The sequence below is a fragment of the Natator depressus genome, chromosome 1, assembly GCF_965152275.1.
Source record: "Natator depressus isolate rNatDep1 chromosome 1, rNatDep2.hap1, whole genome shotgun sequence".
Classification (NCBI taxonomy): domain Eukaryota; kingdom Metazoa; phylum Chordata; order Testudines; family Cheloniidae; genus Natator; species Natator depressus.
In genome coordinates this window covers 348,479,879-348,505,128 of record NC_134234.1, presented here as the reverse complement: position 1 = coordinate 348,505,128, position 25,250 = coordinate 348,479,879, and the positions used below count along the sequence as shown (strand labels likewise).

The 25,250-nt window shown below is 59.6% G+C and overlaps 1 protein-coding gene across 1 annotated transcript in view; it reads left to right on the top strand.

The window, feature by feature from the left end:
* The first annotated feature begins 307 nt into the window (after positions 1-307).
* Positions 308-25,250, top strand: part of SHANK3 (SH3 and multiple ankyrin repeat domains 3) — a 658,681-nt gene continuing 633,738 nt past the window's right edge. Inside the window, exon 1 of the mRNA XM_074942807.1 lies at positions 308-559. Coding sequence (XP_074798908.1) covers positions 308-559 — 252 coding nt within the window. The remainder of the gene's footprint in view (positions 560-25,250) is intronic.

The window sequence follows — 25,250 nt, the reverse complement described above, 5'->3', positions numbered from 1 at the left end:
AGGAGGGGTGGGGATCCCCAGGGGACAGTGGGGATCCCGGGGGGGCGCAGTGCCGGGGGGGCAGTGGGGATCCCCAGGGGGAGGGAGGATCCCCGGGGGGGTCGCAGTGCCGGAGGGGCGGTGGGGATCCCCAGGGGGCGGGAGGATCCCCGGGGGGGCGCAGTGCCGGGGGGCGGTGGGGATCCCCGGGGGCCGGACCCCGGCCCGGCGGTGACTCTCTCTCTCCCCCCCCGGCCAGCGCTGCGCTGTGCGGGCTCTAGGTCCCGCGGCCCCGCCGCCCCCGCGCCGCCCCCCGCCCGCACGGACCATGCCGCTGCCGCCCGCCGCCGGCCAACATGAGACTCCGGAGCCGCCGCCGGAGCAGCCGCCGCCTGCGCGCCCGCCCCGCGCGGTGGCCGGGGAGCCGGGGGAGCCCGCGGGCCGCGCCCGGGACGAGACCCCCTATGCCAGCATCGAGCCCCCGGCCCCCCGCGCCGAGCCGCCGCCGCCGGCCCGCATGGAGGACGCCGCCGCCAGCGCCATCGTGGTGCGCATCGGGATCCCCGACCTGCAGCAGACGGTGAGTGGGGCCGGGCGGGACCGGCGCGGGATCCGGAGCGGGACCCGGCGCGGGGCCGGCCGGCGCCCCTGGGACCCGCCGGCCCCCGCCGAGGGGATGTGACAGCCGCCGCTTAACCCCTGCGCTGCTGGAGCCCCGCGGCAGGTCCCCGCTGAACGCGGCGCTTGCTGCCTGGCTAAACTTTACCCCAACTGCAGCGCCGGGGAGAGCTGGGCGGAGGAGGGGAGAGGCTCCCAGCCCAGACCCTTCCAGCGAGAGTCCAGCTGGGGCCCAGCTGCCCCCGGCTGGGAGCGTGGCACGGGAACCCTCTCCCCGGCTGGGTGCGTGGCACGGGAACCCTCTCCCCGGCTGGGAGCGTGGCACGGGAACCCTCTCCCCGGCTGGGTGCGTGGCACGGGAACCCCACCCCGGCTGGGAGCGTGGCACGGGAACCCTCTCCCCGGCTGGGTGCGTGGCACGGGAACCCTCTCCCCGGCTGGGAGCGTGGCACGGGAACCCTCTCCCCGGCTGGGAGCGTGGCACGGGAACCCTCTCCCCGGCTGGGAGCGTGGCACGGGAACCCTCTCCCCGGCTGGGTGCGTGGCACGGGAACCCCACCCCGGCTGGGAGCGTGGCACGGGAACCCTCTCCCCGGCTGGGTGCGTGGCACAGGAACCCTCTCCCCGGCTGGGTGTGCGCCTGCCACTGGAACTGGCGCAGCCCCAGCCCTGCACCCAGGTGGTAGGACCAGAGGAGTGGGCATGACAAGCTCCATCGTGCCCTGTCTCATCCATCCCCCCAGCCTGGCTCCTCAGGGCTGGCCTGGAGTATGCCCCAGTCCCTGGGAGCCAGGGACTCAGCCCTGGACTCTGACTTGCTCGCCACCCTGGCCCCCCAGCACTGCCGGCAGGGAGAGCTGCTGAGTCTGAAAGACCAGGAGCAAATTCCCAGCTAATCAGGGCCCCTTGCGGCTGCCAAGCACAGGGCCAGTCCCAGCTGGGGACTGGAAGGAGCTGGCATCCCCTCGGTGCCCCTGTGCAGTGTGCCTGATGGTGAGGGTTGGTTCTCCCTCTTATTCTGCCCCAGCCACCTGGCTCCAGGCTGGGGCTCTCGCTTGCCTCTGCATCCGCCTGACAAGATGCAGTGATCTTGCAGAATGAGCACCGGTGCTGGGACAGGCAGTGCTGCGGCTGGGAGAGGCACAGGGGCAGGCTGGCTGGCTGCACAGAGCTGCTCAGGAGGAAGACACTGCCTGGGATTGGAGCCTGCTGCACATTAGGACATGGCTCCTAAGTCAATGCAGCGTCCTTCTGCCTCAGAGCACAGGCAGGGCTGCCTGAAGCCTGCGCTGACAGCAGGAGGGATGGAGCCAGGAGAGGAGCTGAGTTACTGTAGCACAGATTGAAACTAGTTACTGCTGGTCTGATACCTCACGGTGCATGATAAAGAGGGATTCTGCTGAGATCGGGCTTGGTGACGGGAGAGCTACAGCGGGTGTTAGTGCAGGGCACGGGGTGTCAGTGAAGGGTGTGACACCCCGTGCCCTGCTCTAACACCCGCTGTATCACACCCCCTCACTGATACAGCGGGTGTTAGAGCAGGGCGCGGTGTATCAGTGAGGGGGTGTGATACAGTGGGTGTTAGAGCAGGGCGCGGTGTATCTATCAGTGCGGGGGTGTGATACACTGTGCCCTGCTCTAACACCCGCTGTATCACACCCTCTCACTGATAGACACCCCGTGCCCTGCTCTAACACCCGCTGTATCACACCCCTTCACTGATAGACACCCCGTGCCCTGCTCTAACACCCGCTGTATCACACCCTCTCACTGATACAGTGGGTGTTAGAGCAGGGCATGGTGTATCTATCAGTGCGGGGGTGTGATACACTGTGCCCTGCTCTAACACCCGCTGTATCACACCCCTTCACTGATAGACACCCCATGCCCTGCTCTAACACCCGCTGTATCACACCCTCTCACTGATAGACACCCCATGCCCTGCTCTAACACCCGCTGTATCACACCCTCTCACTGATACAGCGTTCTCTGCTCTATCAGTGATGGAGTGTGATACGCTGTGGTCTGCTCTTAACACCTGCTGTGTCAGTGAGCTGTGTGTGATGCATTGTAGTGTGCCCTGCTGTAACGCTCAGATACACCCGTAAGGGGGTGTGATACAGCTGGGCGTTATAGCAGGGCACAGTGTGTCACGGAGGGCAGGTGTTGGAGCTGGTTGAGGGCTGTCACCGAGGGTGGGCGATGGAGCCGGGCCCAGGGCGTCGGCAGGCAATGGAGCCTGGTGTCAGCTGAATGCGGGTGCTGGAGCAAGGCATGGTCTATTGATGAGTCTCGTTAGAGTGGGAGCTGTGTTGCTGGGTGTTGCATGGCAGGGAGGGTGTGTCTACACTGCAGTAAAACCCCCGTGGCTGGCCCGTGTCAGCTGATCCAGGCTCGCAGGGCTCTAAACTTGCTGTGTAGACATTCGGACTCTGGGACCCCTTGAGTGGGAGGGTCCCAGAGCCTGGGCTCCAGCCTGAGCCCAGATGTCTACACTGCAGTTTTAGAGCCCCACACCCTGAGCCCTGTGAGCCTGTCAGCTGCCGTGGGCCAGCCACGGGTGTTACTGCAGTGTGAACATACCCTGCGTGGCTCTCCTGGCAGGCTGGGGTCTGGTAGCCAGCCGTGAGGGCTCGGGGAGGAGGGTCTGAAGAACTCGGTGCTCTCGGCGCTGCAGAGCAGCTGGAAGGAGCTGCGGAGGCAAAGGAGGGACGCTGCGCTGCCTTTGCTGTCGAAGAATCGACGGTGTGTTTTAATGAGAACTGACCTTGTGCTGCAGGAGAGGCCTCAGCACACGCTTGCTGGCACCGAGCAGCTCCTGCCAGCACCTCTGCTGCCAGGCCTTTTTGGACTGCTCTCCTTCCCTCCCTGGCCAGAGGGACAGAGTGCTTTGGTGCCCCCACCCCTCCCTCTCACCAGCCTGTGTGTCGGCAGTGTCCATGCTAACCCCTCCGCCTTCCCGAGATTGATCCCTGCGGCCACAGCCCCCACTCGCCTGCCAGCCTCTGTCCCGGAGCCTGCTGTGTCACGCGACGCCGTCAGCAGTGGCCCGGGGGTTGTCAGTACAGTGGAGTCACACTTGGCATCGTTATCAGGATGTGGTGAGCCCACCTCTCATGAGCTGTTCCCCTTCCCTGGTGCCCTCTCCTCCTGTGGGCACCCAGTCGGCTTCCTGCTGCCCTCCAGGGCCCTGGCCCAGCCCTGCAAGGGGACAATCCCAGCAATGGGACAATCCCTGCCAGGCCATCCAGTCCCTCTCTGGGGTGGGGTAGTCACTACCTTGTCCAGACTGGCTCTCCTCATCAGCCCCAGGGTAGATTGTGGGTCAGGAGGCCTGGTGGGAGAACTGGGTGCTGCTCTGGCCCCATCACCAGAGAACGTGTGCATCTCTACAGGCCCAAGCAAGGAGACCTCACCTTCCCTAAGGCGAATCTGTGCACACAGGAAGGGGAGCAGAGAGGAAATGCGGCACTGCAGAGAGCCCACAGCTCTGCCGAGGAACGGGCGGTGCACGTGTGCACGGGGCCCATAGGGCTGTTCCACCACCGGCCCCATGGGGCTGGGGGCAGCTTAGCTTAGCTCAGCAGGCCCAGGAGGCAGGCTGGTGACGTTCCCGCTGGGGAAGGTGGCGCATTTAACATGCAGGCAGGAATGTGGAGCGGTGGCAGAGGGGGTGTGTAGGGCATGGGCTGCTGCGCACTGATAAGAGCAGAGAGGTGCTTGCATTCCACCAGGCAAGGCCTGCTCACACCACATGCCTGGTTAATGTTTAGAGGAATTCTCTGCAGTCTCGGCTCTGGCTCAGGGCACAGGCACCTGGCAATTTTACAGCCAGAGCTGGGAAGCTCCCCGCGTGGTCATGCACACAGCGCCAGGCGGATAACAACTCTGGATAACAGAGAGCACAAAGACTCTGCACCCGCCAACTCCAGAGCTGTAGCTCAGTGGGGTGGTGAGCGTGAGACAACGTAGTGCTGAACAGGCTGGACTGCTGCCTATTCTGTGTCACCCACGGGTGGCCTGAGCGATGCCTCACCCCTGGGGAAGCACAGCAGTGGGGTCTGTTAGGGCAGATGCTGCTTCTCCTCTGGAATAGGGAAAGAGCTCTGAAATACTGCCCCATAGCACCCCCACGTTACCGCAATGTCCAGCATGCTCACAGGCAGGGGAATGGACTCTAGCTCCCCCTTCGGAGCTCTCTCCAGCACTGCTGCATTAGCTCATGTCGCGGAGTGTGGGGGAGTCCAGGCCCTGCACCCCTCTTCCTGGGATTCACTGAGACTCTCAGCCAGCCAGTAAAACAGAAGGTTTATTGGACAACAGGAACACAGTCCAAAACAGAGCTTGTGGGTACAACCAGGACCCCTCAGTCAAGTCCTTCTGGGGGCCAGGGAGCTCAGACCCCAGCCCTGGGGTTCCCTGTGTTCCTCCACCCAGCCCCAAACTGACACTAAACCCACCGAGCAGGTTCCCTGCTGCAGCCTCCGTCCACATTCCTGGGCAGAGGTGTCACCTCCCCCTCCCCCTCCTGGCTCAGGTGACAGGCTCTCAGGTCTCCCGTCCCCAGGGCACATTCCCAGGTCAACACTCCCCCCTCCCTGCTGCCTCACATCGTCACATCTCTCCCCCCTTCGAGACTGAACTGAGCGGGGTCACTGTGACCAGTGACCTGGGGAAGTTCGGGGCCCCCTCTCCGGGACAGCGCATCCGCTATCAGGTTGGCACTTCCCTTCACATGGACCACGTCCATGTTGTAATCCTGCAGGAGCAGGCTCCACCTCAGGAGCTTGGCGTTGGCTCCTTTCATCTGGTGCAGCCAGGTCAGGGGAGAGTGGTCGGTGTAGACGGTGAAGTGTCGCCCGAAGAGATAGGGCTCTAGTTTCTTGAGGGCCCACACCATGGCCAGGCACTCCTTCTCGATGGCCGCGTAGTGTCGCTCCCGGGGTAGCAACTTCTTGCTCAGGTACACGATGGGGTGTCTCTCCCCCTTTTCATCCTCCTGCATTAACACCGCCCCCAGTCCCGTGTCGGAGGCGTCGGTGAACACCACAAAGGGCTTGTCAAAGTCTGGGTTTGCTAGAACTGGGCCACTGACCAGAGCCTCCTTCAGCGCCCGGAAAGCCTCCTGGCACTGCTCGGTCCAGACCACCTTGTCTGGCTTCCCCTTCTTGCATAGCTCAGTGATGGGGGTGGCTATGGCGCTAAAGTGGGGCACAAATCTTTGGTAGTATCCTGCCATCCCAATAAAGGCTTGGACCTGCTTTTTGGTGTGGGGAGCGGGCCAGTCTCTGATCACCTCCACCTTGGCCGGTTCCGGCTTTAGGCGGCCGCTCCCCACCCGATGGCCCAGGTAAGATACTTCAGCCATCCCCACCTTGCACTTCTCCGCTTTGACAGTCAGCCCAGCCCCCTGGAGTCGGTCCAGCACTTGTCTAACCTGGGACACGTGGTCCTCCCAGGTCTGGCTAAAGACACAGATGTCGTCAATATACGCCACGGCAAAACTCTCCATCCCCCTCAGGAGCTGGTCCACCAGGCGCTGGAAGGTGGCCGGCGCTCCCTTGAGGCCGAAAGGCAGGGTCAGAAACTCATAGAGCCCCAGAGGGGTGATAAAGGCCGATTTCAGCCGGGCATCTGCATCCAGCGGCACTTGCCAGTAGCCCTTTGTAAGGTCCATGGTGGTAAGGTACCGAGCTCCTCCCAGCTTGTCTAGGAGCTCGTCCGGCCTGGGCATGGGGTAGGCATCCGATACAGTGATGGCATTGAGCTTCCGATAGTCCACACAGAACCGGACTGACCCATCCTTTTTGGGGACCAGCACCACCGGCGAGGCCCAAGGGCTGGCCGATGGCTGGATCACCCCCAAAGCCAGCATGTCCCGGACCTCTCTTTCCAGGTCCTGAGCAGTTTTCCCTGTGACTCGGAAGGGGGAGCATCTTATCGGCGGGTGCGACCCTGTCTGCACCCGGTGGACAGTCAGATTAGTGCGTCCAGGCTGGTTGGAAAACAGCTGTCGGTACGGATGCAGCACCCCCCTGACCTCAGCTTGCTGGGCAGGGGTGAGCTGATCCGAGAGGGGGATTGTTTCCAGGGGGGAACCAGCTCTGGTCCCAGGGAATAGATCTACTAAAGGGTCATCTCCCTGCTCCTCCCACTGACCACACACAGCTAACACCACATTCCCCCTGGCATAATATGGCTTCATCATATTCACATGGTACACCCGGCGGTGGTGGGCCCGGTTCGACAGCTCCACCACATAGTTTACCTCATTGAGCTGCTTGACGACCTTGAACGGGCCCTCCCAGGCGGCCTGTAGTTTGTTCTTTCTCACGGGGATGAGAACCATCACCTGATCCCCGGTGGCGTAGGCACGGGCCCGCGCCGTGCGGTCATACCAGACCTTCTGCTTCCTCTGGGCTCTGGCCAGATTCTCCCTGGCCAGGCCCATGAGTTCAGCCAGTCTCTCTCGGAAGGTCAGGACATACTCCACCACTGACTCTCCATCGGGAGTGGCCTTCCCCTCCCACTCGTCTCTCATCAGGTCCAGGGGGCCCCTCACCCTCCTTCCATATAACAGTTCGAAAGGCGAAAATCCGGTAGACTCCTGGGGCACCTCCCTGTACGCGAACAGCAGGTGAGGTAAGTACTTGTCCCAATCCTGCGGGTGCTGGTTCATAAAGGTTTTCAGCATCATCTTTAGCGTCCCGTTAAACCTCTCCACCAGCCCATTGGACTGGGGGTGATACGCTGAGGCCCAGTCATGCCGGACCCCACATTTCTCCCACAAGCACCGGAGCAGGGCCGACATGAAGTTGGAGCCTTGGTCTGTCAAGACTTCCCTGGGGAACCCCACTCGGCTGAAAATGGTCAGGAGCGCCTCTGCCACGGTGTCTGCTTCAATGGAAGCTAAGGGCACTGCCTCGGGGTAGCGGGTGGCGAAATCTACCACCACCAGAATGTATTTCTTCCCCGACCGGGTCGTCTTGCTGAGAGGCCCCACGATGTCCATGGCCACCTTCTGGAAAGGCTCCTCTATGATGGGCAAAGGTCTCAACGCCGCTTTCCCCTTGTCCCGGGCCTTCCCCACCCTCTGACAGGGGTCACAGGATCGGCAATACTGCCGGACGGTGGTAAAGACCCCGGGCCAGTAAAAGTTCTGTAGCAACCTCTGCCGGGTGCGCCGGATTCCCTGGTGCCCTGCGAGGGGGATGTCATGGGCCAGGGACAGGAGCTTGCGGCGGTACTTCTGGGGGACCACCAGCTGCCTCCTGATCCCACAGGACTCCCCTTCCCCTGGGGGAGCCCATTCTCGGTACAGGAACCCCTTCTCCCACAGGAACCTCTCCTGGCAGCCTCTCCTCATGGTCCGTCCCTCACTGAGGTCGGCCAGGTCCCTGAGCTTCTGCAAGGAGGGATCTTTCCTCAACTCGGCCTGGAACTCAGCGGCTGGGGAAGGGATGGGGCCCGGTTCCCCCTCCGTGGCCAGGTCTGAGGCCGCAGCCTCTCTGAGCCGTGCCCCTCGGCGCTCCCTCCCCACCCGAGTAGGGTCTCGCGCCTCCAGTGTGGTACCCTCCCCAGGGTCAGGTCGCAGTGCCCCTCGCCGGCTCTGGCTACGGGTCACAACCAGGGCGGTCTGGGGGTCGCTTGGCCAGTCCTCTAGGTCTCCCCCCATCAAAACTTCAGTGGGCAAATGGTGGTGTACCCCCACATCCTTGGGGCCCTCCTTGATCCCCCATTTCAGGTGTACCCTTGCCACGGGCACCTTAAATGGGGTGCCGCCCACCCCCGTCAGGGTCAGGTAGGTGTTGGGCACCACCCGATCTGGGGCCACCACCTCGGGCCGGGCCAGCGTCACCTCCGCGCCCGTATCCCAGTATCCATTGACCTTCCTCCCATCCACCTCCAGGGGAACAAGGCACTCTCTCCGGAGGGACAGCCCCGCACCCACCCTGTAAACCGAGCACCCTGAGTCCAGAGCCTCCAGCCCTCTGGCGGGGCTGGCTGGGGGTACTCTTCCCTCCTGAGCAGGTGGCAAACTGGTAGCCCCCCTTTCCTGGGTCGCCTGCCCCTCGTCCAGCTGAGTCCCTACCCAGTTAACCCTGGGTAGGTTGGGTCTGCTCAGTTTGTCCCTGAGCCCGGGGCACTGGGCCCGTACGTGGCCTCTCTGGCCACAGTGATAGCAGCTCAGGTCACGTTGGTCCCCTCGAACGGGTCGGAGGGGCCCGACACCAGGCGTTCCCCTTTGGAGGGGGTTCTCCCTATTTCCCCGCTGGGAGGCCCCATGGTGACTCTCTCTCTGCATCGGGGGGGGCCTGTTCTTTTGGGACTCCTCCCGGCTACCCCCTGACCGACTGTTCACAAACTCGTCGGCCAGCTGCCCTGCATGCTGGGGGTTCGCGAGCTTTTTGTCCACCAGCCACAGCCTCAGGTCGGAAGGGCACTGTTCATACAGGTGCTCCAGTACAAACAGGTCAAGCAGGTCTTCTTTAGTTTGGGCCCCCGCTGTCCACTTGCAGGCATATCCCTGCATCCGGTTGGCCAGTTGTAGGTAGGTGACCTCAGGCGTTTTACGCTGACCCCGGAACCTTCTCCGGTACATCTCGGGGGTCAGCCCAAACTCACGGAGCAGGGCCTGTTTGAACAGTTCATAGTCCCCTGCCTCTGCCCCTGTCATCCGGCTGTAGACCTCCACGGCTTTGGGGTCCAGTAAGGGGGTGAGGAACTGGAGCCTGTCTGCAGGGTCAACCCTGTGCAGCTCGCAGGCATTCTCAAAGGCCGTCAGGAAGCTATCTATGTCCTCCCCCTCCTTCCGCTGGGCCAGGAAGCACTTATCAAAGCTCCTTGCAGTCTTGGGTCCCCCCTCACTCACCGCAGCCGGGGCCCCACTGCTCCTCAGCCTGGCCAGCTCCAGTTCATGCTGTCTTTGTTTCTCCTTCTCCTGCTGCTCATGTTGACGTTCCCTCTCCTTCTCCTGACGCTCCCTCTCCTTCTCCTGACGCTCCCTCTCCTTCTCCTCCTGCTCATGTTGACGTTGTTTCTCCTTCTCCTCCTGCTCATGTTGACGTTGTTTTTCATGATCCTCCAGCTCCCTCATTTTCATCTCCCTCTCCCATTCCAGCCGCATCCGCTCCAGGGATGGGGAGCTCCGCTGGGAGGATCCCCTGCTGGCTGCTGGTGTCAGGGGGCCCTCGGTGTTCGCTGGGCTTCCCACAACCCCTCCCCCAGGCATAGGTAGGAAGGGTCTCGGGGTGTCCTGGGCAGCAGTCTGACCCCTCCCAGCCTGGTCAGGCCCCAGGGCCCACGCTGCGTCCGCCGGGCGGCTTCCCTCAGGGACAGGGATCGGGTCATCCAAGCGATCCCTCTCCTCCAGCTGGGCAATCAGCTGTTCCTTGGTGGACCTCCCGACGCGCAGCCCCCTCTGCCTGCACAGCTCCACCAGGTCGCTCTTAAGGCGTTTAGCGTACATCTCCCGGCTGGCCACTCGCAGGCCGGGCAGCTGTCCACGGTTTCCAGGAAAAGCTCCTAGTGTGCCAGTCCTTCTTGAGGTCACCACCTCTTTGCCAGGGTCGAGCTGCAGACTCCTCCGCCCCTGGGACCGCTCGCTGCAATCCCCCGGGGGACCCTGTTACTGCAAAAGTCCTCCTCTCTGGTCACACACTCCCAGGGGTTAACCGCCCCCTGAAACCGTCTCTCTCTGAATCTTCAGCACGCCTGGTCCCCGTCAATCCCCCTTCGTTTTACTGTTCCCCAGTCACTTACTGCAGGAAGCGCCGTTCACGGGGTGCAGTAGATCCCACCGCTGCCACCAGTTGTCGCGGAGTGTGGGGGAGTCCAGGCCCTGCACCCCTCTTCCTGGGATTCACTGAGACTCTCAGCCAGCCAGTAAAACAGAAGGTTTATTGGACAACAGGAACAGAGTCCAAAACAGAGCTTGTGGGTACACCCAGGACCCCTCAGTGAAGTCCTTCTGGGGGAGCACGGAGCTTAGACCCCAGCCCTGGGGTTCCCTGTGTTCCTCCACCCAGCCCCAAACTGAAACCAAACCCACCGAGCAGGTTCCCTGCTGCAGCCTCCATCCACATTCCTGGGCAGAGGTGTCACCTCCCCCTCCCCCTCCTGGCTCAGGTGACAGGCTCTCAGGTCTCCCGTCCCCAGGGCACATTCCCAGGTCAACACTCCCCCCTCCCTGCTGCGTCACATCGTCACAGCTCAGCCCTGCTGGCGCGTGACCCCGTATTGCCCCCATACAGAATTTCCATCGGATGTCCCCATTCCTGAGAGATGGGATGGATTTCTGTGGATTTCTTTATTCTTTTTGAAATTTGTCCCAGCCCCTTCTAAGCCAAGCCACAGGGGTTTTTCTTTTTCTGCCACGCAGCTTGGGGGCCTCTTCCTGCAACCAGGAGCTACTAAATCAGCTGGACCTGTTTCAGTGGGCCTGCCACCCTCTCCCGAGGATGGGGCAGGGGATCGCCGAGGGGTCTAAGGCACTAGCGCCAGGGATTTTAAAGCTGAGCTCTATGGCTCCATCCACTATGTGAGCAGATCCGGGCAGGGAATGTCCCTGATGGACAGTCCCATGTCTGAGGAGCCCCTCTGTGGCTCTTCTTAGCAAAGGCTCATGGAGAGGTAGCAGCTCTGCTCTCAGCTGCGCAAGGAGACACATCTTCCCATGTTATCCCATAGTCCCATTTCCTTCCAGAGCAGTGTTTAGGCATCGCTGTTTCGGACGTGTGTGGCAATAGCTCTGCAGCTCCCAGCAGAGATTGGGGCCCATTGTGGCAGGCACTGTACAGACCCAGAGTGAGAGGCAGCCCCTCTCTGGACTTCCATCGACCCTGAGAATTAGCTCTTTAGGGCCTGGGAAGTGGGATATTACAGGCACCACGTGGTTGTGGCTGAACTGGAGCCATCGGGACCCAGGTGGCGTAAAAGGGTTTTGTTCTGTCTCTATAGCTGGCTCCTAACTCAGAGCCTGGCCTCCTGCAGGGCAAAACTTCCTGTCTGGGTTCCCTGCACATTAGGGTGACCATATGTCCCGCTTTGGCCGGGACAGACCCTTTTTTAAGCCCTGTTCCGGCCATCCCTATTTTTTGGCAAAAAGCACTCCAAGGGCTAAGTGCTGCCTGCCCTCCTCGGCTCTGAACACCCAGAGGTGAAGATTCGGTTGCAGTCTAAGCAGATGCGGGCCATGGGGGGGGAGAGCTGGGGAATCATGGAGCTGAATTGGCCATTTTTTGTTCTGTTTTTATAAGTAGGTGAAGTCTAGCCCGGCTTCCCCCTCAGCTCCGTGAGCCCAGCTCCCCCCCTCGGGCGCTTGGGCCCGGCTCTGCCCTTGGGTCAGCCTCAGCTGACTGCTTTATTGTGGACACCCTGTCAAGAAGGTATTGAGGTGCTTGAGCCCGACAGGCTGGTTTTGGGAGTGTTCCATGCTTAAGGGTGGCTGGGGCCTGGCGTTGGTGGGGCTGGCTGGGGGTGACATGGCTGGGCCTCCTGTGGCTGGGGCTGGCCTACGTGGGCCTGGCTGGGGCTGGCACAGTTGGGGCTAGCCTGGCTGGGGCTGGCTGAGGCTGGGGCTCCCAACCGTCTCTGTTGCTGGCTGAGGAGCCGTTTGGTGGAGTTTGGGTTCTCGCCATGTTGGGAATCTCCTGGTGGAGGCTGGGCATTGTCCTCAGGCCTGTCTCCTCCCTGCTACGGGTCAAGCCCAGGCTCTGTCCTTGGCTTCCGTGACCCTTCAGGCCGAGCTGCCTGCTCTGTGGCGGTGGATCGGGGCGGGCAGGGCAGTGAGGAGGCTGGGGCCGGACTGCACTCTGCCTGTATCAGAGCTGGGAAGGGAGGGCGCAGCCCCTCACCCTGGGCCTGACTCCCTCCTGCCCAGGGCTCGATTCTGCCTGAGCACAGTGGGTGTCTGTCACGGAGTCCCTGGGCGATGCTCTGGAACTGCTCCCCATGAAGCCAGGCAGGACTCTGGGGCAGTCTCCTTTCTGTGAGCAGCCTGTCTGCAGGACACACAGCTCACACAGCTTCCACCTTCCTGGGTCTGACCTCGGAGCATTCAGCATCCTCTGCCCCTCCGTGCGCTTCCCACAGCCAGTCCGCTCAGGCGGGGCTCCTGGGGAAGCCAGAGGGTCCTGCCCCCCAACTCCGCAGTCAGACGGGACTCTCAGCCAGCCAGTAAAACAGAAAGTTTATTAGACGACAGGAACATGGTCTAAAACAGAGCTTGCAGGTGCAGAGAACGGGACCCCTCAGCTGGGTCCATTCTGGGGGACCGTGAGCCAGACAACCACGTCTGCACTTCACTCCATGTCCCCAGCCAGCCCCAAACTGAAACTCCCTCCAGCCCCTCCTCCTCTGGGCTTTGTTCCTTTCCCAGGCCAGGTGGTTACAGGATTCCTTTGTTCTCTAACCCTTCAGCTCTCACCTTGCAGGGGGGAAGGGCCCAGGCCATCAGTTGCCAGGAAACAGGGTGTCGGCCATTCTCTGTGTCCAGATCCCTGCACACACCTGCTCTCTAGGGCTCTGCAATGATCATACACCCTTACCCCACCCCCTAGATACTTAAGAACTGCATAGGGGAAACTGAGGCACCCCCACAATATTCGGAGGAAACATTAAGAACAGTCCCACTTCGTCACAGTGTCAGACACTCCCATAGGAGCAGGGGACTGGGCACAGGGACGAGAGACATGCCTGAGGAAACTCTGGCCTGAGTCTCTCCCCATCTCCCACAGCTCCTTGTCCCTCAACCTCACATTCCCCGTCTGCCAGCCATGTGCTGGGGGCTGAATTTGTGGATATTTAAATGCTCAGGTGGAAGGTGTTACAGAGCCTGGGCAGGGTTCCAGTGAGCCTGCCCTCCCCTTCCCACTCTTCCCTCACTCTCCCCTTCCCCTGGCGATGCTTCCCGGCCCTTCCCCAGGGATAATTCCTGCCTGGATCCATCCCCCTGTCAGGGAGCGACAGGCCCTTGGCCCTTTCCCGGGGGACGATTCCCATCCAGATCCATCCCCCTGTCAGGGAGCAACAGGCCCCTGACCCTTCTCTGGGGGTGCTTCTGGCTGGATCCATCCCACTGTCAGGGAGTGACGGGGCCCCGGCCCTTCCCCCAGGGATGATTCCCAGATCCAACTGTCAGGGAGCGACAGGCCCCAGACTTCCCCATGGGGGCGATTCGTGGCTGTATGTGTCTCACAGGCTAGTTTTCCCTGATAGTCTATCTGAGTTTCACTTCTTGTCCCTTTTGGATCCTCCTTTCCCCCTCGGGCTCTGTCCTAGCAGAGACTCACCCACCCTTAGCCAGCTGTTCAGTGTTTCTCCACATCTCCTTCCCTCCATCCCAGAGGGTCCTGTTGTGTGTCCCTGCACTCCCTCCATAGTCAGCATCGCTCTAGTCCTGTGGGGCTCAGCGCTGAGCCCTGCACCTCTGGGGTGGGAGAATCCAACCTGAGCAGTAGCTGGCAGCAAGAGCCATCCTTCCCCTCTTCTCTTTGCCTAGCAGCTGGCCTGTCAGGCTGGCAAGGCTGAGCATGCAGGCCCCCAGGAGCTCTGGGGTTCTGGGCAGGGAGCCCTTTTTCAGCTATGTTCCTGGGGCTGCCCGAAGCTATTCCTGCTCCTTTTCCCTTGGAGTGAGGGTTCCAGCCTGGATCAGGCCTTTCGTCTTCCTGTGTTAGGAACAAGCAGCAGAGTGGCATTGTTCTCCAAGCATGCATGTGCCCTGGCACCCAGTGCTGCAGGGGCCTTGCCTGCTCTCCACTCCCAGGGCCCCCGCGGTCTCTGCGCGCCCTCCCTGCCCCCAGGGCCCCCGCCATCTCTGGGCCCCCTCCCTGCAACCCCGGAGGCTCCTCTCCCCTGTGAGACTCCCAGCCCAGGAACAGTGCATTCTGATCACAAGCAGGTAATTTCCACGCTCGTTAGCTCTCACGATGGGAATCTCAATAAGTCCCTCTGCAACTTGCCTGGCAGATTTGTAACTGCTCCTCTGCCCGGCTTTGCTGGTGCCTGCTCCCCCTGGCTGCCCTCTCAGTGCCTGATGCACCTCTGGGGAGAAGCTGAGGTTTGAATCTCCAGGCTGAGACATTCTTGGCCAGCTCTGGCTCGTACCCTCCCCTCCCCTCCTCCCGGCTCTGCCCCAACGGTGCCGTCCCTGGGCTGCACAGGGGGCTTCAGCCTCCAGCACTGGCCTGGAACGTGTAGGGTCAGGGTGTGTGTTGCCTTTTTTCTCTGGGCCATTCCCGGGGAGGGTTGGTGAGGACCCTCCCTCTGAGCCAGCTCTCAGAGGATGCAGTGAGTTCAGTCCTGGGGTCCCTGGCTGGTGCCACTAGTGAGCCAGGAGGGGTTTCCATGCGTTGGGTCAGACTCAGCAGCTGTTCTGCCAGCCCCTGGTTAAGGGGGAGGGCCTCTAGCGCTGGGCAGGCGTAGGCCTGCTGGCTCCATACTCTGCCAGCCCTGTGGCACAGGCAGGACTGATGGGGCGTACTGGAAGGGAGACTGGCCCATTTGCAGGTTGTCTGGCCCCCTAGAGAGGGAGTGGGGTGCCGTGCACCTGGGATGCATGAGCTGCCTTCCAGCTGGGTTTACAGAAAGGCCCCGGGGCCTGGGAAGGGGCAGGGCATGTCGCTATAATGTACATCGCTCAGGGGTGTGAATGGAGGACTGGAACAATGTGTACAGTGGGGGTGGGGCTGAGAGCCATTAAACCGAACTGTAAACTCTGGATATGGGGGAAACCACTTCGCGCCATGGGGTGCAGCAGCTCCCCAGCACCTCTGGTTCCACCTATGGGTGTGAATACGCCACCCGCCGAGCGACATAAGTTGCACCGACCTAAGCGCCGGTGTGGACAGTGCTAGGTCGTTGGGAGACGCTCTCTTGCTGACACAGCTACCGCCGCTCGCTGCCGGGGGGTGGGGGGGGGGTGGAGTATTTAAGTCCAGGGGAGAGCTCTCTCCCATTGGCTTAGACCGCCTCCCTCTAGGGAGCTCAGTGCAGCTGCTAGCTCTCAAGTGTAGCCATAGCCTCTGTTTTCACTAACAAGGTCAGCTCCCAGACTGCTGCGCTGGGAATCACAGAATGGGGAAGAGATGGCCAGCCCTCTGTGGAGATAGAGGTGGTTAGGGACTATTTAGAAAAGCTGGACGTGCACAAGTCCATGGGGCCGGACGAGTTACATCCGAGAGTGCTGAAGGAATTGGCGGCTGTGATTGCAGAGCCCTTGGCCATTATCTTTGAAAACTCGTGGCGAACGGGGGAAGTCCCGGATGACTGGAAAAAGGCTAATGTAGTGCCAATCTTTAAAAAAGGGAAGAAGGAGGATCCGGGGAACTACAGGCCAGTCAGCCTCACCTCAGTCCCTGGAAAAATCATGGAGCAGGTCCTCAAAGAATCAATCCTGAAGCACTTACATGAGAGGAAAGTGATCAGGAACAGTCAGCATGGATTCACCAAGGGAAGGTCATGCCTGACTAATCTAATTGCCTTTTATGATGAGATTACTGGTTCTGTGGATGAAGGGAAAGCAGTGGATGTATTGTTTCTTGACTTTAGCAAAGCTTTTGACACGGTCTCCCACAGTATTCTTGTCAGCAAGTTAAGGAAGTATGGGCTAGATGAATGCACTATAAGGTGGGTAGAAAGCTGGCTAGATTGTCGGGCTCAACGGGTAGTGATCAATGGCTCCATGTCTAGTTGGCAGGCGGTGTCAAGTGGAGTGCCCCAGGGGTCGGTCCTGGGGCCGGTTTTGTTCAATATCTTCATAAATGATCTGGAGGATGGTGTGGATTGCACTCTCAGCAAATTTGCAGATGATACTAAACTGGGAGGAGTGGTAGATACGCTGGAGGGGAGGGATAGGATACAGAGGGACCTAGACAAATTGGAGGATTGGGCCAAAAGAAATCTGATGAGGTTCAATAAGGATAAGTGCAGGGTCCTGCACTTAGGATGGAAGAATCCAATGCACCGCTACAGACTAGGGACCGAATGGCTAGGCAGCAGTTCTGCGGAAAAGGACCTAGGGGTTACAGTGGACGAGAAGCTGGATATGAGTCAACAGTGTGCCCTTGTTGCCAAGAAGGCCAATGGCATTTTGGGATGTATAAGTAGGGGCATAGCGAGCAGATCGAGGGACGTGATCGTTCCCCTCTATTCGACACTGGTGAGGCCTCATCTGGAGTACTGTGTCCAGTTTTGGGCCCCACACTACAAGAAGGATGTGGATAAATTGGAGAGAGTCCAGCGAAGGGCAACAAAAATGATTAGGGGTCTAGAGCACATGACTTATGAGGAGAGGCTGAGGGAGCTGGGATTGTTTAGTCTGCAGAAGAGAAGAATGAGGGGGGATTTGATAGCTGCTTTCAACTACCTGAAAGGGGGTTCCAAAGAGGATGGCTCTAGACTGTTCTCAATGGTAGCAGATGACAGAACGAGGAGTAATGGTCTCAAGTTGCAATGGGGGAGGTTTAGATTGGATATTAGGAAAAACTTTTTCACTAAGAGGGTGGTGAAACACTGGAATGCGTTACCTAGGGAGGTAGTAGAATCTCCTTCCTTAGAGGTTTTTAAGGTCAGGCTTGACAAAGCCCTGGCTGGGATGATTTAACTGGGAATTGGTCCTGCTTCGAGCAGGGGGTTGGACTAGATGACCTTCTGGGGTCCCTTCCAACCCTGATATTCTATGATTCTATGATTCTATGAGAGAGCTGTCTGCAACAGAGGTGCCTGCGGGAAGGAGCGGCTGGACACTTGTAAGGGCGAGCTGGTGGGGATGAGTTCTGCGCAGAACTGGCTAGAGCCAGGGAACCCTGCTAAGCTGCAGCTTGTGCAGCGGCCTTAGGAATGAGGGGAAGGAGCAATGTGGTCAGTGTAAATTCAAAATGTGAACTGTAGACAGGGCATTGTCATCATGTGGGCCTGTTTCCAGTAGGGTCCTGCCGGGATCGGTTCTTGGCTCTATGCTATTTAACATCTTTATCAATGACCTGGAAGCAAACATAAAATCATCACTGATAAAGTTTGCAGATGACCCAGAAATTGGGGGAGTGGTAAATAATGAAGAGGACCCGTCACTGATACAGAGCGATCTGGATCTCCTGGTAAACTGGGTGCAAGCAAACAATATGCATTTGAATTTGGCTAAACGGAAACGTATACATCTGGGAACAAAGAATTTAGGCTTTACTTCAGGATGGGCGACTCTATCCTGGGAAACAGTGACCCTGAAAAAGCTTTGGGTGTTGAGGTGGATAATCAGCTCAATATGAGCTCCGGGTGTGACAAAAGGGCCAAAGCGATCCTGGGGTGCATAAACCAGGGAATCTCTGGTAGGAGCAGAGCGGTTATTTTGCCACTCTCTGGAACTGGTGTGAACGGCTGGAATCCTGTGTCCCGTTCTGGTGCCCACAACTCAAGAAGGGTGCTGATAAATTGGAGAGGGGTCAGAGAAGAGCCACGAGAATGATTAAAGGGAGAAAAATCTCATAGAGATAGACTCAAGGAGCTCAATCTATTTAGCTTACCAAAGAGAAGGCTAAGGGGTGACTTTATTACAATCTATGAGTACTACGGGGGAACAAATATTTAAAATGGGCTCCTCAATCTGGCAGAGGAAGGTCTAACAGGTTCCAGTGGCTGGAAGTTGAAGCTAGACAAATTCAGACTGGAAATAAGGTATAAATGTTTAACGGTGACAGTAATTAACCATTGGAACAATTTACCAACGGTTGGGATGGATTCTCCATCACTGACCATTTTTAAACCAAGATTGGATTTTTGTCAAAAAGCTTTGCTCTAGGAGTTATTGTGGGGCAGGTCTCTGGCCCATGCTATACAGGAGGCCAGACTAGGTGATCACAATGGCCCCTTCTGGCCTTGGAATCTATGAATAAAGGGGAAACTGAGGCAAGTGCACCTATCATGCCACAGGAGAGCACCCTGAGGTGGGTGTTGTCTTTCACAGGAGTCCTGTTGGCAGGGCCAACAACACCTCGCTCTCTCCCAGACAGATTTTGGGGGGAGTCCTTGGGTCTGCACAGGGGATGCAGTCTCTCAAGCATCTGTGCAATGGCAGAGGCTCTGGGTGCTGGTCCCTTGGTACTCCATTGTCCCATCAAGGAGATGAGTTCCCTTCTGAATGGCAGTGAGCGGAGGTGAAGGTGCACTCAGAGTGGAGCAGGGCAAGAACCTGATTCTCCTTCCAGCTTGGCCTGTGGAGAGTGCAAATGTAAGAGGAGAGCGCTGGGAGCGGCGGCTGGGCACTAGGAAGACTACGTGGCTCAGCTTTATCTGGAGGGGGCAGGAGTGGACAAGGGAGGGGATACAAATAATGAATGGAAAGAGAAGATAGACTGGAGGCTGCTGTTTGCACACTCACAGTCTGAGAACCGGGAATCTGAATGGCAGCACGTTCAAACTGCTAACAGGAAATAGTCTCTTACAGAGCCAGGGGAATGCACTGCTACCGCATGCCTTTAGCAAAGAGCTTGACAAGAGTGAGGAAAGGATCGGCCACTGATATGGATAATGGGCCCATCCCCAGCTACGTGAGATGGGATGAAAAGAAGGGCTCTGAACCCCAAGTCTGCAGGGTGTGATCCAGCCACTCGCTGGTGGGGTTAGGGAGACACTCCCTCTGGGCAGGTACTTCCACAATTGCCTACTGGGCCTGTCAGACTTTCCTCTGCTATGGCTGATGTTGGCTGCTGTCAGAGACAGGCTGTGTTGTTTGTACTTCAGTTGTACCTGGGGGCCCCGGGCAGTGCCCCACTGTGCTGGGTGGCACTCAGGCACAGTACAGAGTCCCGGCCCTGCAGCGCACAATGCACTGTTGACAGAACTCATGCTCCTATTGTCTAAACACAGCCGGATCCCCCCGGGACCCTCTGTGCTGTCTGATCATGTCTAGATGGAAGTTTTTACTGCTGTTCCAACTCGAGTTAGGTAATGCAGGTGTGAACACTCATCCACATGCTCACCCCCTTTGCGTGCTGCTGGAGTGGCAGCATGCCGTGGGTCTTGGGGGTGAGCAGGTAAGCAGTTGGCAGGGCCTAGGAGAGCGCACTCTCCTGCAGGGTGCAAGTGGGGGCTGGATTTAGTGCTCTCTCATTCTGGCCTCAGTGAGTGAAAAGAAGGATGTGGCTCAGTTTGGAATGGAGGGCAGCAAGCTCAGTCAGTCAGGGCAGAGGTGTGACCTGAAGGATCGCAGTTCATTCCCAGGGGATCTCAGGAGTCTGTTTGGTGATGTGTCAGAATGGGCTGGAGAGAGAGATGGGGGTTATAAATGGGGACCAGTTATGTTCACAGATGTCCCCACAGGTGACACTGACACCTGCCACAGAGCTCTTGCAGAGGGTTGGAGAACATAAGAATGGCTATAGTGGGTCAGACCAAATATCCATCTATCCCAGTATCCTGTCTTCTGACAGTGGCCAATGCCAGGTGCCCCAGAGGGAATGAACAGAACAGGGAATCATCAAGTGATCCACCCCTTGTAGCCGATTCCCAGTGTCACGGAGTGTGGGGGAGTCCAGGCCCTGCACCCCTCTTCCTGGGATTCACTGAGACTCTCAGCCAGCCAGTAAAACAGAAGGTTTATTGGACAACAGGAACACAGTCCAAAACAGAGCTTGTGGGTACACCCAGGACCCCTCAGTGAAGTCCTTCTGGGGGAGCAGGGAGCTTAGACCCCAGCCCTGGGGTTCCCTGTGTTCCTCCACCCAGCCCCAAACTGACACTAAACCCACCGAGCAGGTTCCCTGCTGCAGCCTCCGTCCACATTCCTGGGCAGAGGTGTCACCTCCCCCTCCCCCTCCTGGCTCAGGTGACAGGCTCTCAGGTCTCCCGTCCCCAGGGCACATTCCCAGGTCAACACTCCCCCCTCCCTGCTGCCTCACATCGTCACATCTCTCCCCCCTTCGAGACTGAACTGAGCGGGGTCACTGTGACCAGTGACCTGGGGAAGTTCGGGGCCCCCTCTCCGGGACAGCGCATCCGCTATCAGGTTGGCACTTCCCTTCACATGGACCACGTCCATGTTGTAATCCTGCAGGAGCAGGCTCCACCTCAGGAGCTTGGCGTTGGCTCCTTTCATCTGGTGCAGCCAGGTCAGGGGAGAGTGGTCGGTGTAGACGGTGAAGTGTCGCCCGAAGAGATAGGGCTCTAGTTTCTTGAGGGCCCACACCATGGCCAGGCACTCCTTCTCGATGGCCGCGTAGTGTCGCTCCCGGGGTAGCAACTTCTTGCTCAGGTACACGATGGGGTGTCTCTCCCCCTTTTCATCCTCCTGCATTAACACCGCCCCCAGTCCCGTGTCGGAGGCGTCGGTGAACACCACAAAGGGCTTGTCAAAGTCTGGGTTTGCTAGAACTGGGCCAGTGACCAGAGCCTCCTTCAGCGCCCGGAAAGCCTCCTGGCACTGCTCGGTCCAGACCACCTTGTCTGGCTTCCCCTTCTTGCATAGCTCAGTGATGGGGGTGGCTATGGCGCTAAAGTGGGGCACAAATCTTCGGTAGTATCCTGCCATCCCAATAAAGGCTTGGACCTGCTTTTTGGTGTGGGGAGCGGGCCAGTCTCTGATCACCTCCACCTTGGCCGGTTCCGGCTTTAGGCGGCCGCTCCCCACCCGATGGCCCAGGTAAGATACTTCAGCCATCCCCACCTTGCACTTCTCCGCTTTGACAGTCAGCCCAGCCCCCTGGAGTCGGTCCAGCACTTGTCTAACCTGGGACACGTGGTCCTCCCAGGTCTGGCTAAAGACACAGATGTCGTCAATATACGCCACGGCAAAACTCTCCATCCCCCTCAGGAGCTGGTCCACCAGGCGCTGGAAGGTGGTCGGCGCTCCCTTGAGGCCGAAAGGCAGGGTCAGAAACTCATAGAGCCCCAGAGGGGTGATAAAGGCCGATTTCAGCCGGGCATCTGCATCCAGCGGCACTTGCCAGTAGCCCTTTGTAAGGTCCATGGTGGTAAGGTACCGAGCTCCTCCCAGCTTGTCTAGGAGCTCGTCCGGCCTGGGCATGGGGTAGGCATCCGATACAGTGATGGCATTGAGCTTCCGATAGTCCACACAGAACTGGACTGACCCATCCTTTTTGGGGACCAGCACCACCGGCGAGGCCCAAGGGCTGGCCGATGGCTGGATCACCCCCAAAGCCAGCATGTCCCGGACCTCTCTTTCCAGGTCCTGAGCAGTTTTCCCTGTGACTCGGAAGGGGGAGCATCTTATCGGCGGGTGCGACCCTGTCTGCACCCGGTGGACAGTCAGATTAGTGCGTCCAGGCTGGTTGGAAAACAGCTGTCGGTACGGATGCAGCACCCCCCTGACCTCAGCTTGCTGGGCAGGGGTGAGCTGATCCGAGAGGGGGATTGTTTCCAGGGGGGAACCAGCTCTGGTCCCAGGGAATAGATCTACTAAAGGGTCATCTCCCTGCTCCTCCCACTGACCACACACAGCTAACACCACATTCCCCCTGGCATAATATGGCTTCATCATATTCACATGGTACACCCGGCGGTGGTGGGCCCGGTTCGACAGCTCCACCACATAGTTTACCTCATTGAGCTGCTTGACGACCTTGAACGGGCCCTCCCAGGCGGCCTGTAGTTTGTTCTTTCTCACGGGGATGAGAACCATCACCTGATCCCCGGTGGCGTAGGCACGGGCCCGCGCTGTGCGGTCATACCAGACCTTCTGCTTCCTCTGGGCTCTGGCCAGATTCTCCCTGGCCAGGCCCATGAGTTCAGCCAGTCTCTCTCGGAAGGTCAGGACATACTCCACCACTGACTCTCCATCGGGAGTGGCCTTCCCCTCCCACTCGTCTCTCATCAGGTCCAGGGGGCCCCTCACCCTCCTTCCATATAACAGTTCGAAAGGCGAAAATCCGGTAGACTCCTGGGGCACCTCCCTGTACGCGAACAGCAGGTGAGGTAAGTACTTGTCCCAATCCTGCGGGTGCTGGTTCATAAAGGTTTTCAGCATCATCTTTAGCGTCCCGTTAAACCTCTCCACCAGCCCATTGGACTGGGGGTGATACGCTGAGGCCCAGTCATGCCGGACCCCACATTTCTCCCACAAGCACCGGAGCAGGGCCGACATGAAGTTGGAGCCTTGGTCTGTCAAGACTTCCCTGGGGAACCCCACTCGGCTGAAAATGGTCAGGAGCGCATCTGCCACGGTGTCTGCTTCAATGGAAGCTAAGGGCACTGCCTCGGGGTAGCGGGTGGCGAAATCTACCACCACCAGAATGTATTTCTTCCCCGACCGGGTCGTCTTGCTGAGAGGCCCCACGATGTCCATGGCCACCTTCTGGAAAGGCTCCTCTATGATGGGCAAAGGTCTCAACGCCGCTTTCCCCTTGTCCCGGGCCTTCCCCACCCTCTGACAGGGGTCACAGGATCGGCAATACTGCCGGACGGTGGTAAAGACCCCGGGCCAGTAAAAGTTCTGTAGCAACCTCTGCCGGGTGCGCCGGATTCCCTGGTGCCCTGCGAGGGGGATGTCATGGGCCAGGGACAGGAGCTTGCGGCGGTACTTCTGGGGGACCACCAGCTGCCTCCTGATCCCACAGGACTCCCCTTCCCCTGGGGGAGCCCATTCTCGGTACAGGAACCCCTTCTCCCACAGGAACCTCTCCTGGCAGCCTCTCCTCATGGTCCGTCCCTCACTGAGGTCGGCCAGGTCCCTGAGCTTCTGCAAGGAGGGATCTTTCCTCAACTCGGCCTGGAACTCAGCGGCTGGGGAAGGGATGGGGCCCGGTTCCCCCTCCGTGGCCAGGTCTGAGGCCGCAGCCTCTCTGAGCCGTGCCCCTCGGCGCTCCCTCCCCACCCGAGTAGGGTCTCGCGCCTCCAGTGTGGTACCCTCCCCAGGGTCAGGTCGCAGTGCCCCTCGCCGGCTCTGGCTACGGGTCACAACCAGGGCGGTCTGGGGGTCGCTTGGCCAGTCCTCTAGGTCTCCCCCCATCAAAACTTCAGTGGGCAAATGGTGGTGTACCCCCACATCCTTGGGGCCCTCCTTGGTCCCCCATTTCAGGTGTACCCTTGCCACGGGCACCTTAAATGGGGTCCCGCCCACCCCCGTCAGGGTCAGGTAGGTGTTGGGCACCACCCGATCTAGGGCCACCACCTCGGGCCGGGCCAGCGTCACCTCCGCGCCCGTATCCCAGTATCCATTGACCTTCCTCCCATCCACCTCCAGGGGAACAAGGCACTCTCTCCGGAGGGACAGCCCCGCACCCACCCTGTAAACCGAGCACCCTGAGTCCAGAGCCTCCAGCCCTCTGGCGGGGCTGGCTGGGGGTACTCTTCCCTCCTGAGCAGGTGGCAAACTGGTAGCCCCCCTTTCCTGGGTCGCCTGCCCCTCGTCCAGCTGAGTCCCTACCCAGTTAACCCTGGGTAGGTTGGGTCTGCTCAGTTTGTCCCTGAGCCCGGGGCACTGGGCCCGTACGTGGCCTCTCTGGCCACAGTGATAGCAGCTCAGGTCACGTTGGTCCCCTCGAACGGGTCGGAGGGGCCCGACACCAGGCGTTCCCCTTTGGAGGGGGTTCTCCCTATTTCCCCGCTGGGAGGCCCCATGGTGACTCTCTCTCTGCATCGGGGGGGGCCTGTTCTTTTGGGACTCCTCCCGGCTACCCCCTGACCGACTGTTCACAAACTCGTCGGCCAGCTGCCCTGCATGCTGGGGGTTCGCGAGCTTTTTGTCCACCAGCCACAGCCTCAGGTCGGAAGGGCACTGTTCATACAGGTGCTCCAGTACAAACAGGTCAAGCAGGTCCTCTTTAGTTTGGGCCCCCGCTGTCCACTTGCGGGCATATCCCTGCATCCTGTTGACCAGTTGTAGGTAGGTGACCTCAGGCGTTTTACGCTGACTCCGGAACCTTCTCCGGTACATCTCGGGGGCCAGCCCAAACTCACGGAGCAGGGCCTGTTTGAACAGTTCATAGTCCCCTGCCTCTGCCCCTGTCATCCGGCTGTAGACCTCCACGGCTTTGGGGTCCAGTAAGGGGGTGAGGAACTGGAGCCTGTCTGCAGGGTCAACCCTGTGCAGCTCGCAGGCATTCTCAAAGGCCGTCAGGAAGCTATCTATGTCCTCCCCCTCCTTCCGCTGGGCCAGGAAGCACTTATCAAAGCTCCTTGCAGTCTTGGGTCCCCCCTCACTCACCGCAGCCGGGGCCCCTCTGCTCCTCAGCCTGGCCAGCTCCAGTTCATGCTGTCTTTGTTTCTCCTTCTCCTGCTGCTCATGTTGACGTTCCCTCTCCTTCTCCTGACGTTCCCTCTCCTTCTCCTGACGTTCCCTCTCCTTCTCTTCCTGCTCATGTTGACGTTGTTTCTCCTCATGTTGACGTTGTTTCTCCTCATGTTGACGTTGTTTTTCATGATCCTCCAGCTCCCTCATTTTCCTCTCCCTCTCCCATTCCAGCCGCATCCGCTCCAGGGATGGGGAGCTCCGCTGGGAGGATCCCCTGCTGGCTGCTGGGGTCAGGGGGCCCTCGGTATTCGCTGGGCTTCCCACAACCCCTCCCCCAGGCATAGGTAGGAAGGGTCTCGGGGTGTCCTGGGCAGCAGTCTGACCCCTCCCAGCCTGGTCAGGCCCCAGGGCCCACGCTGCGTCCGCCGGGCGGCTTCCCTCAGGGACAGGGATCGGGTCATCCAAGCGATCC